Source organism: Pocillopora verrucosa, chromosome 1 (genome assembly GCF_036669915.1).
Source record: "Pocillopora verrucosa isolate sample1 chromosome 1, ASM3666991v2, whole genome shotgun sequence".
NCBI lineage: Eukaryota > Metazoa > Cnidaria > Anthozoa > Scleractinia > Pocilloporidae > Pocillopora > Pocillopora verrucosa.
The window spans coordinates 4,600,679-4,613,104 of NC_089312.1; the positions used below are offsets into that span (position 1 = coordinate 4,600,679).

The window sequence follows — 12,426 nt, forward strand, 5'->3', positions numbered from 1 at the left end:
TTGTTTTGGAGATTATAGCACGAATTGGAGGCAGATTGCGTGCAGTTTAAATTACTTATGCACCAAGTTTAGCATAATACGCAAAAATTCACTTCGAATTGAACAAACAAACAGTGAAACCTTTATCGACCCTCTCAGTAGGAAATTGCGTTCTTAGGCAGCTCTTTATTTCATGTAAGTGTTATGCATTATGTTTCATTTCCCTTTTTTTATTTCCCTCTCCCACTACATAGGACTGATTTTGAAAAATCTATTTTATCGACACCAGTCTATCTTGTAGCTTTTGATCACTGTCAGCTTTAACTTTTGAATGTTATGGAATTAATTATAGAACACGAACTTAACGGTGATAAAAACAGTTGAAGTCACCAACTGGAGAGACCTAAAGTGTTTTCATAACAGCCTTAACTGATACCATTTCAAGATTTCATTATGGATAAATTCCTCTTTAGCAAATATTGATTCGTGTGTGAACAAGATAAAATTCTCATCTCGAACTACCATCAAACGACTTGTAAAGTACTAAAGGTATTTTTCGCCTGTTCCCTTTTAAAATCAAACTATATTTAAAAAGGAATTTGTGATTGGGAACAGAGTCACAACAAGACATGCATCAGTTTGCATAATTAATGCAAATTTTTTAAAATTTTAGCACAAATGTAAACATTTCCTTTGTGGCGCTCATATTTCTTTAATGCGTCAGTGAAGTCACCTACTCAAAGATAAAGTAAAACATCAAAAAAAACGATTTGACAACAGTCATGCAACATGAAAGTCAACATTTTCCTGCTAATCCCACAAAAGATATTGACATTGATATATTGATATCGACAGAGAATTCTTGTGTATTACGAAACATAACGAACAGGAAATAATACAAGGGCTAAAAATCTTTGTGTTGGAAAACAATTTGGGAAACTGCTCCATAATAAGTTACGCTGATCTTAAAAAAAAAATACCTCCACTCGTCGCGCGAATCTAAACAAGAAGTACATAAAATCTTATTGTTGAAAATTTTTTTACACAGAATAATTGAAAACAACTGAGATGGAAAAATTAAAGTTCAATAAAAAGACGAAAACTGCAAGGGTCCATAATCTTTGGTCGCAAAACAATGTGGGGAAGATCGCACAATAAGTTGTCCTTGAACTCAAAGTAACTCTTTCGACCAGTGAGATTGAACATGGCCATGTTGAGAATAAGGTTCCATCAAATATATGTTTCTAACTTCTGTTTTAGCTTGAAACTTAAAAGAAGAAAATTAGGGCTTGTTTTTAGCACAGATTGCAGCCATAGTCGAACAAAATTGAAGTTCTAGATTGATATAAAAACTTTTGCAAAGGTTGATAAAGGTTGATTATCAAGTTGTACTCTAGTATCTGGACATGGCTACGGTCGTCGGTCTAAAACATTTTGGAATAATTACCTTTAAACTAGTGTAGGAAACTAGATTAGTAGGCCACCCAGCTCCCAGCTGCTGGGTGGCCTGAGTGACTAACCATCTGGATGAAAGGTTCTAGATCTGGCTGACTGTCCTGGCTGGCTAGAATTATCGGTAAGGACGAGACTGGTTGAAAAGATGGTTTTCCTTTCACTTTCTAAATGCAAACCTAATAAATGTCACCTACACTCGCACTTATTCTATTTTCTCGTAAGTGTTGGCAAGGGTATCTAGGGCTTTTGAAGTTTGGTAGGAAAAAGCTACAAAACATTTTGCTAGGTAAACAATTTTTAAAAATCTATTTTTAGCACTTACGTTTCTCCTTCGTATGGCGCAAGTCGTAGACATCCCTGGTGGAACAGCAATTCCAAACTCCTCCACGATGGGGAAGCTGTTTTGGTCGTGAATAAGAATAATAATCCCAACAGAAGGCCAAATCAAATTTGGTATATAGCTCTCGCGTTCGATGTTAAGTCGTAGCTTCAAACCAGTTAGTTGGCCGGCAAACGAAGCATTTAGCACAGGCTTGCCATTTTTTGCTGAATTGAATGTGTAGCATTTTGTGAAAAGTGGATTGAGGAAGCTGGTAAAATTGTTTGCGTCGCATTTCTTTCCATTTATGGAACAGGAATGAAACAGGTGACCATTTGGTAAAAGCATGTCTTCAATTTGATGACTAAATTTCATTGCGTGAGGGTTGGTTTCGTTAGCCATTTTTGGGCGATAAGAAAGCGCGTTGTAGCGTTCTTTAAAGTATTCCTTAGAAATAGCTTCTGATCTCGTGGTCAGGAGAGATATATCTTGAATTCGCCTTTCGATCATCACTTCACTAAGATTTCCTCCTAAATATCGTCTGAATCTTCGAATGTTGAAAGGATTGAGGTTGCACAAAGTGACAGCAGGGAAGGGAAGCTGACTGTTATCTGCACTAAAGCTTGTTGTCATTTTCGTGTTGAAAGGATAAAGGGAATATTCCTTTAAGCAAATGTAGGCTTGATGAATACAGAAGCCAAAGCATGCCAATATCATACCCAACCAAACCAGTCTTCTAAAAAAGCCCTCAGAGAACAAAAGTCTGGCTCCGTGAAGTGTGGTATCCTGAGCGAACGATCTCAATCCTTCGAAATTACCATTATTTGTGTTTGGCTGGAGGTTTTTTGTTTGTGTTTCGCTTTCGTGGAGGGCGGCTTCCCCTCCATGAGCGATCTCGTTTCTTTGGTTTGTTGTTGGCATTCTTCTTTAGAATAACTGATAAATCTGCTTAGATGTAAATTCAGTCTGAGAGACTTACATCTGGCAGAAAGCGTTGACATTCAGTGCTCGATGGTATCTTCCTGGTATGAATTTTGTGATGTTAATATGGAGATCGAGTCTAATGAACATGAAAAATTAAATCGTCAGTTGCTGTGAAAGTTTTAGCAAGCTGGGAGTCAGATTGCATACAGACTTGAAACACGAATTACTTACGCAGCAAGTCCTAAATGTAAAATGCGCCTTAGTTATGACAGTTTCATTTTCAAATTTAACGAGCAAATAATGAAACCTTTATTGACTTTTCTGAAAAGGAAATGAGTTCTTTTCGAATTTCCACTTTTGCATAAAAGTCAGTGCTTTCGACGATATATATGACACTAATAAAATATATTTTTTAACAATTTTAGGGATTTTCTCCTCTTAGCTGCAAGTTTGAATCAATTGCAGTTAATTTTTTCTCTTTCTTTCCTTCTACATAGGGAAATTTAAATTGATTTCGATCAACCTAATTTAAATGACACTAATCTATATTTATATACTTACAACTTCAGCTTCAGCTTTAATATTTAAATTTTATGAAATTAATTTAAAAACAGAACACAGCTCAGTCCACTCGCTGAACCGAGCTAGATTCTTTTCATAAGAGCTGATATCATTTTGGTATTTTTAGAAATTGCTTCTTTGGCAAAAAGTGATTCCCAAATGATTTGAACCACATTAAATTCTCATCTCTCACCTGTGACAGCACCAAACGCTTTCTTCGCCCATTGCTTTACTAAAATTAAACCTTCTTTGAAAAGCATTGTGATTGAAAACTCAATAGAAGACACATGGAGAAGTTCACATAACTAATTTGTCATATTTTCAACCTCCTAATATACAAGTAAACATGTCCTTTGTAAATCATTATAAAAGTATTTGACAAAAGTCATAGAAGTTGAAGGTCGAATTTTTCCTGCATTTTACAGGGAGTATTTTGATTTCAAGATAAAGCAATTCCTGTAAGAAATTTTTCGAAACGAGATTTAACTAACGAGTAGGAAAGACACGAGGGCTTAATTAAAATCTTTGTTTTAGAAAGCAATTTAGGGAAGGCTCCATAAAAAATTATGCTGATTTGAAAAAAATAAAAACTTCCTCCACACATGGTCTTAATCTAAACATAGAATCTTGTTGTTGAAAAATTTATCACCCAGAACAGATCGACAACATCAGACGTGGAAAAAAAATAGTTTAAAAAAAGTTTATAAGGAATAGGAAAAACTACAATGTTCCTAACATTTGCTTGCAAAAAAATTTAGAGAAAATCAAATAATTGTAAATACTGATCTCAAATTTGCTCTATTCGACCAGTTGACCTAAACGTGGAATACGGTTGTTCTTTCATTTGAAATGGTTTTTAAGATGAGGCGCGTGGATATGCATGATTATTACAAATTCATTGAGGCCAGCCGTTGTAATACTGGTTCCCATACATAAGCAGAAGACGGTTTTAGCTGTGGAAGAGTTCGGTACTGTTATTCAACCGGGAAAGAAGAGAAAGAAAAATGATAGGGAAGACAGTGCGTTGGCGGGCGAGCCAACAAGCCAGTCATGCGCAGACAGACAGTCAGTCAGCTGATTAGTCACCAGTCCACTAGTCCTTCATTTAGTCCCGTAGTTCGTCATTCAGCCCACCGGCCAACCACTTCACTACTCAGTTTGTCAGTTAATCAGTAGTCAGGCAGTAAACGAGTCACCGTGTCCATCTGCCAGCCAGCTGACCAGTCCGTCAGTCAGTCAGTCAGTCGTTTACTCTGCCACCGACCTGTCAGTCGGTCAGCCATCCAGCCAGAAAGCCAGACGGTCATGATCAATCGTTCAGTCAATAAATCAACCGCTAAGTTATAAGTTATACTGACTCTTCTAGCAAGTTAAAACAACAGCAACTTTCCTCTGGATCTTAGTCACCTTCCAAAACTTTTTGTAATGGTTGTCTGGAGGCCGTCAAATTTAGAACATATGATTTTTGCCATTAAGTGCAGAAGATGAAAAATACAGTAAGGGAATCAGCTTAAAGTCTTTAGAAAACAGTTTGACAAAAAATACCCAATGAATTACGTAAATATAAAAAAGGCTTTCACACCACACGCGAGTCTGAGCATGGAATATATTCTAGTAGTCATAATGTTGCAAAGCAGGATAGAATGACATCAACTCAGGTGGAAAGGAACTTTTGATTAATACAAATTTATACCGAAAAAAGAAAAGTTACATAAGTCCATAATCTTTGCTCTCGAACAATTCGGGGAAAATTGCAAAATAGGATATCCTGATTTCAAGGTGACTGTTTTTGACCAGGGAGACTAAAAATGGAATACATTTGTTCGTTCACAGAGCGTTTCAAGTAACAGACTGCGTGCGCGTGAAATATAGTGTAACCGTTAGGAAATTTAGCGTTTCCATAAGCGTTCTCGTGATAGATTTCGCTTTCCCGTGGGCGAAGAAATGCTTTTGCGGTGGCGCTTGTGATAGAGGATTTGCTCGCAGATTATAGCTCTATTGAGAGTATACCTACAGGTAATTGGCTCTAAAGAGGAGCATGTGCTCGGCGGGGTAGCCTGAACTAATTTCCTAGTATAAGTAGCTTTGTTCCATTTACCAAATTAACAAAATCACATGCAGAAAACTTGAAAATATAGCTGGATTTTGATTCCAAATAAGAGTAAAAACTGAAAGGAGTAAAAGGTTAACAGTGATAAGAAAATTCCTTATTGGCGGACAAACAAGGAGAACGTGATACATAAGGCCACCTAGATCGCTTATTATTGCTAACAGCTCGATGTTTAAATCTTTTATATTGCGCTCGGAGGGGGGGGGGGTGGGGGGGTTCGATTTGAGTAAAGAAGATACCAAACAAACTGCACGCACAAAAACGAAATGTGAACAGCTTCCAAGGCTCGCCATAATTGAATTTGCCGTATTCTTACTGAAGAAGAAAACATCAAGGAATCCATCTTCATTGTTGGTAAATTAAATAAGATACGTTTAAGTTTAGCTGATAAGAAATGTATCCATCATTTATAGATGATTTCTGGCATTAACAGAAAAATTACTTAGAGAAATCGTGCTGACTGTGACAGAGAGCTGTAATTACGTACAACCATCACTGCGGCAACCTTCATCTATAAAACCTAAAACGACTTGGGAGGTCGTCAAGTCTTAGTGGAGGCACTTAATAGAAACGAGAATTCCTCTTTAGACACGTCTTCGACCATTTCGTTTAAAAGAACTCAGCCGCTTAGAATTATAATGGGATTTCTTAAACGCAAAATGGATGCTGAGGGAGTCGAAGATGGAACTAGTTTAAGAAGAAGCAATGTCGACATCAGGGATTCAGAAACAGAGCATCGAGATGTAGAGGGATGGAAGTCGTTCGCAGAGGACACTACTCTACACGGTGCCAGGTGGTAATCCATTGTTGAATACTACCGTCGCTAGTCTTCCAAGTGGCTTGAGGCTTCGACTTAACATCGAGCGAGACGAATATATTCCAATTCCATGGAGGCCTTCGGTTGGAATTTTGCTTCTCATACATGAGCAGAAGACGTTTTTACCTGTGAAAGAGTTTGGCATTGTTATTCAACCGGGAATGTCTAGTCTATGCGCCATAAAAAGAAGAAAGGTAAAGAGGAAAATCAGGGGCTAGTCAGTTAGTAAGTCAGACAGTCCGTCAGTTAGCAGGTAATTAAGTGTTAACAACTGGGTTGAAAACGTAAATTAGCCACCGTAAAGGGTAAAAAAGCTGACGTTTCGAGCGTTAGCCCTTCGTCAGAGCGATTAGAGGAATTGTGGGTTGTGTGTGGATTTATATGTAGAAAGTGGAGCTACGCCATTGGTGGGAATATGGCGACAAGAAAGCAGGAATTAATTAGTTGAATGAAAAGCACTCGTTGATTCCGTGGGGATTAAGGGTGCCGATTTGGAATATAAATTTTTGTTCTAGTGTTTTGCGGCTTTCCGAACTGCCTAGATGTAAGGAAAGGCCGCAAACTTCCATATACTGTTTAGAATGATAAGGAAGATTAAAGTGTCTAGCGACTGGTTTGGATGCGTCCTTGTCATTTCTTTCCACATCGCGAAGGTGTTCTCGGAATCGGTCACCCAGTCGTCTTCCTGTTTCGCCGATGTATAACTTATTGCAATAAGTGCAAGTTATGCAGTAAATAACATTGGCAGAGGTACACGTAAAGTTTTACACTTTCAAATCGGCACTTCCAAATCGGCACCCTTAATCCCCACGGAATCAACGAGCGCTTTGCATTCAACTAATTTATTCCTGTTTTCTCGTCACCATATTCCCACCAATGGCGTTGCTCCACTTTCTACATATAAATCCACACACAACCCACAATTCCTCTAATCGCTCTGACGAAGGGCTAACGCTCGAAACGTCAGCTTTTTTACCCTTTACGGTGGCTAATTTACGTTTTCAACCCAGTTGTTAACACTAAATTACCTGCCATACTCTCCCACCGACGCAGCACCACAGTTTCTTTAGAAACTTACCCCTTTATTCAGTCCGTCAGTTAGCTGACTACCAGTCATTTGGAGACTCAGTCCTTCATTCAGCCGAAAGGCTGGCCAGTCCGCCTGCCAATTACATTAGTCAGTCAGTTACATAGTTAATTGGTCCGGCTGTCGCTTAATATGTAACCCAGTCGTTCAGTCCGTCAACTAGCCTGCATCCAGCGAGTCAGCCAGTTGGTCACGGTCAATCTGTCACTCAGCCTCCCACCAGGTTAGGAGAACAGCAAATTCCCTTTCTCCCGAACCTTTATTTTTTCAATGGATGTGGGCAAGCTGTCAAATGTAGAACATATCATGATTTTTGCAGATAATTAACTTGGAGAAGCCGTATGCGACAAACTGCAGGAAAGGATCTCTTAGGTTTGACAGGGAATTTGCCTACACAAAACCTGCCTGTATGGTAAATTGTCGCAACGATTATATTATCAAAGCTTGCGGTTGCACTGTAATAAAATTTCAAGGTTAGTCTCACTATGTCTTTGATAATAACGCAGAAGTTTTTATTCAGAGTTTGTTATTTGCACCAAAGCAACGTAGCAGGCGTTCACTTTTAGTAAGTCCACTTTTTAACTCGTGAATTGCGCGCATGCGCAAGAGCGAGTTGTAGATACGATGTGGGTAATGGCACTCGCTCTCTCGATTGGTCGATTCCTATAAAATTTTTTTCGATTTTAGGCTTTTGAGTGCATTTGATAGTTTTTGGCGAGCAATAAATAAACGAAATGGCGACGTTTGTTGCTAAGAATAGTGGTGGGGTGAAAAAGAAGCCAATGATCATCTTAAAAGAGTTTTTTTTTCGTTTTAGTTTCAACAAGCGGCGCCAGCGACTGGCAGGCAGGCAAGGATTATCATTGAAATAACAGAACAACCATCGTTTTTCATAAAATCGTAATTCACAATCCTTGAACTTGAAAACAATCCGAAGACTCATTGAAAATATCACTTACTGCGGAGCGCTCGGAGTTTACAGATGTTTAAAAGCTTTTTCTGTTATGGCGTGCGATTGAGGACAAAATCGATCATTACGTTTCGTATCGTGTGTTTTTCCTGTGTTAAGCAACAAAAGATGCCGGCGACTGACGAAATTACAAGTTATCACGAAAATCAAATAACACCTAAACAAACGATTTTAGCTACCGATTTTCAGTGAATTTTTAAAGAACAGTTTTCTTTTAAGTTTCAAGACAATTTGAAGATTCAAAATACACATTGCGTACTAAAATGCGAAAGTTATACACCACAAAATTGATAAATAGACCTGAAATTAAATTCTATCTTGTTATTGATTATACGTTGCCTAGCACGTGACTAAAATCTACCCAGGCGGAGATCCAAAATGACGGTGGCAGTCTTGGCTTAGTTATATCACTCAAAACTCGTTCCCGTTTGTCTCATTTGCTAAAGAGGGAATCGTTAATGTTTTCATCAAGACAGTATTGCCTTGAGTTTCTAATATTTACAACGAAAGACAGTAAATTTCACTTTTCACCCACATTTACTTCCAACCTTTTCATTTGAACCAGAAACAAAAATGATATACGTTTAAAACACATGACATCATCCACCCTTGTCAAATTTAATAGCATGATCATTTCAATTGTAATGCCTTCTTATCCCAACGTTACTTTGTTTCGTACTCTAGATATGACAATTAACCACAAAATTCCCTAAACCAGATAACATTAAACATAATCCAAAAAATCATGTGTCAATTCACGAGTTTGCTCACAGAGCACTTTGATTACATCTTTAAACGTGAGACTTGAGAAGCCCTCGTTTTAGTAAGCTGCGCGCCTGCCCACCATTTTAATTTTTAAAAAAGTTGAATAACTGAATTTCAACGGCTCTTGTGCAGTCAATCCTATACTTGACGATGGATTCGGCTTAAGTTGCTTAAATATCATTCGTAAAACCCAAAAGATCTCATGAAACGATAGCATAATAGGCATAATGGACAATTATTTTCTCTTGTTTTTAACAGCCAATCAACCAATCCCAATTTGTGCAGTGAATGACACAATTCTGTGCGTTTTCCCATCGTATGGTATGTCAAATTTAATATGCTCATAGCAGCCTACAACTAGACAATGTGGTTGTTATTAAAAAAGAAAAGATTACATCTAGTTATTTTGAGGATCACATTTGTTGCTTTTTTTGAAACCAATCCTAACCAATGTTGATGGAAATTGGAATTTACTTCTCGTTGATAGGCTCAAGTTGCATCAATATGGAAGTAAAAATCTGAAACCCAGGCAATTAGTCCTCAGTGGTTGATACCAATTGGTCATGTTTTAGCAGAAGTCAATGAGCTCATTGGATGTTTATAAAAATGGATTTATTCTTACAGGTTTCTTACAGTCTTCTTAAATCTCTGGATTAAAACTTTTTCCTATGCTGTCAACGATGTCGGCTCATTCTTTGCTGTGAGTGTAAGAAACGAGGTCCAGTTTGATCGGAAAATTTCTCTGCCTTGAAATGTACACTGAAATACCATCGAAAATAAAAGCATCAAACCAAATTAAAGAACTCTAAGCCCAGGAAAAATTAATGACAGAAGCATAATGATTTATTCCCGTCGCAGAAAACTTTGGTACTTCCAGTGAGAAGTCTGCCTGCGAAAGGAAGTGTGGTGAGCCATGCGAATATGTGGAGTACATCTCTTTCCTACAGTGGACTTCAGAGGGACGCTTTCATTGAACAACTCATGTTCTCTCTTAACAACACTGAGAAATCTGTTATGGAACTCGAGATGTACAAACCCTTTTTGAACATGACCGAAGAACAAAGGGAGAAGTTTGTAGAGTAAGTAAATGACGGTAATAATGTTTTCCGTGGTAGCAGAATATGTTACCCATGAAATCAAAATGAAAACTGTTACTTAATGATCATTTGGTTTTTTCCCCGCAGCGAAAACATCATCTCTCTGGATATATATTTTGAAGACCTGAGTGTTGAGATCGTTGAGCAAAAACCTGTTTTTGAAACTTGGGCTTTGATTGGTTAGTAGTGAAGTTATTTGAAGTTTTCACAATTATCTCTCGGTGTGTTGTGCCTTTGTAAGCGCATGTTGATAAATGGCCGGTAAGAATTCCGATAACCCATACTTAGTGACCTAGTTGTGAACATCACGACGATCTTTTCATTATTTGATATTCCCAATGTCTTAAAATGTAGGGAATCTCTGCACCCGCTCTCTGTAACTTTGAATTTGATGAAACAGTGTAGTATGCATGTATGTCCACTAATGTTAGAACTACATTAACGAAAGATCTTTCATGTCTTTATACCCCAACGTTTTCTTGCTGGAAAAGCGTTCATGTGCCATCAAAATTCTTGTAAATTATGTTCAGTAAAGAAAAAAATACTTTACTACAGCAGCCATTAAATTTAGTTCACATTATTTCATCACTCAGACACCACTTTAGCACCAAGCTGTCTACTGTTGTTCCACTAGGAAACCTGGGTGGTACTTTTGGTCTTTTCCTTGGAATGAGTTTCCTAACTCTCCTGGAATTCTTCGATTTTGTCTTCAGGAGAATTTTGCACTTGTTCAAAGCAACGAAAAACAAGAAAAGCTTAGCATCTGACAGATAAACCAAAAATGATGCTGCTAATTGTTACTATGACGTTCGCTCCTGTGTACAGACTGTGTGATATTGTGATCTGTCTGATCACGGACAGACTGTGTGTTAGAACTCGGATTTTAATTACACTCTTGGCGAAAGAGGACTCGACTGTTAATTAAATGAACGCGCACAGATTACCACTGTGTTTTTTTAGTTCTTAACTTATCTTCATATTTTTTTCATTTAAATGATTTTAAGATCGTAATGTTTGTAACCTGACATCGGGAACATTGGTTCGTGAACATTCACAACAGCTAAGAATCTTCCGCAAAATTTCGGTGAACGCCTCTCGAAAGTTCCGCATTCGAGAGCCATAAATCACGAAATTCATTGCGGAGTTTGAAAGAGCCAAGGTCCTGATCCATATAAAAGCCATACCGCGATCATTCACCAGTAGCTTCCCAGCTGCAAAAAACGTGGCAAAAAGTGGAACCCAACAAGCAGTGAAAACAACGATCACAATCGCCAGTGTAAAAGCAATGCGAATCTCGACGCGGAAATTCTGGAAGCTGCCAGCATCATTGGAAGGATAAGCTCTGATCTGTATTTGTTTTTTCCGATGTTTGACCAGCGATATTACTATCAGAGAGTACGACACAAATACAGCCATGAAGCTGAGGCTGAAAATTCCGAATGCAACGAAACGTTTGGGAAATCTCTTCGGAATAATGGGGTTCAAAACGGGAACCACAATCGGTGATATCCAAGACTTTAGAAGCATCGCCTTCCAACCACGATTCTCCATGATACCTTTGTAGTGCAGAGGGTACAAAATAGCGATAACACGATCAACACTGATAGCCGCAATATGTTCTACTGAAGCAGAGCACGAAAGCATGGATAAGATCACGTATGGGCGTTCCAAGTCCTTTGCACAGTCATTAAAAAAAGCTCTTCTGGTGAGGATTACCAGAAATAACGGTACGCACACCATAGTCACAAGTAAATCAGCTAGGGCCAAGCTGAATAGAAGGAAGTTTGCAGGTCTGCGAAGGCGAGGAACTTTGGCAACCGCTAAACAAACCAGTAGATTCCCAAGCGTTCCCGCTATACTCACGATAGTGTTTATTGAGATAAGGGCTAATCCATGAGACAGAGGAAGTGAACAGTTTTCTACTGAAATGCCAGAAGCCAAAAAGTAGCTGGTATTCCCCAGAGAGTGATTCATCGTTGTGATTTCGAATGAGCAGCTTGGTACTCTGTATGAAAAATGATTAATGTCGTGCTTATTTTTCATTGCAGCTAATATTAATCTTGAGGAAGCAATATCACTTTCAAATTTTTGCAAATCGGAATTTTTAATGATGGTACGGTAATCAATTTTTACATCCTTAGCCATTCATTCTCTTTCGTGTTTTATTATTAACTTTTATATCTTGCCAAGGAAACATTTTAAATTTCCATCAAGTTGAGGGCACTTTTGAGTTAAAACATTGCTTTGGATCTTCCTTAACCTCTAGACGTATGTAAAATTTCTCTTTGAACTATCAATGCAATACTAATAACAGAACGGCAATACGAAATAAACCTAAAATC

The 12,426-nt window shown here is 38.1% G+C and overlaps 2 protein-coding genes across 2 annotated transcripts; both read right to left on the bottom strand.

The window, feature by feature from the left end:
• Positions 1–1,636: 1,636 nt before the first annotated feature.
• On the bottom strand, positions 1,637–2,674 carry LOC131800125 (acid-sensing ion channel 1-like). The gene has a single exon (XM_059117806.2). It carries the CDS (start codon positions 2,672–2,674, stop codon positions 1,637–1,639), a length of 1,038 nt encoding a protein of 345 aa, XP_058973789.2.
• A 7,813-nt stretch (positions 2,675–10,487) lies between these two features.
• Positions 10,488–12,117, bottom strand: LOC131800165 (adenosine receptor A2a-like). The gene has a single exon (XM_059117849.2). It carries the CDS (start codon positions 12,056–12,058, stop codon positions 11,084–11,086), a length of 975 nt encoding a protein of 324 aa, XP_058973832.2. The 5' UTR covers positions 12,059–12,117; the 3' UTR covers positions 10,488–11,083.
• Positions 12,118–12,426: the final 309 nt, after the last annotated feature.

What these genes read in the sequence shown, in the direction of transcription:
- LOC131800125 (XM_059117806.2), bottom strand. Translation starts at nt 2,674, where the DNA reads ATGCCAACAACAAACCAAAGAAACGAGATCGCTCATGGAGGGGAAGCC.
- LOC131800165 (XM_059117849.2), bottom strand. Translation starts at nt 12,058, where the DNA reads ATGAATCACTCTCTGGGGAATACCAGCTACTTTTTGGCTTCTGGCATT.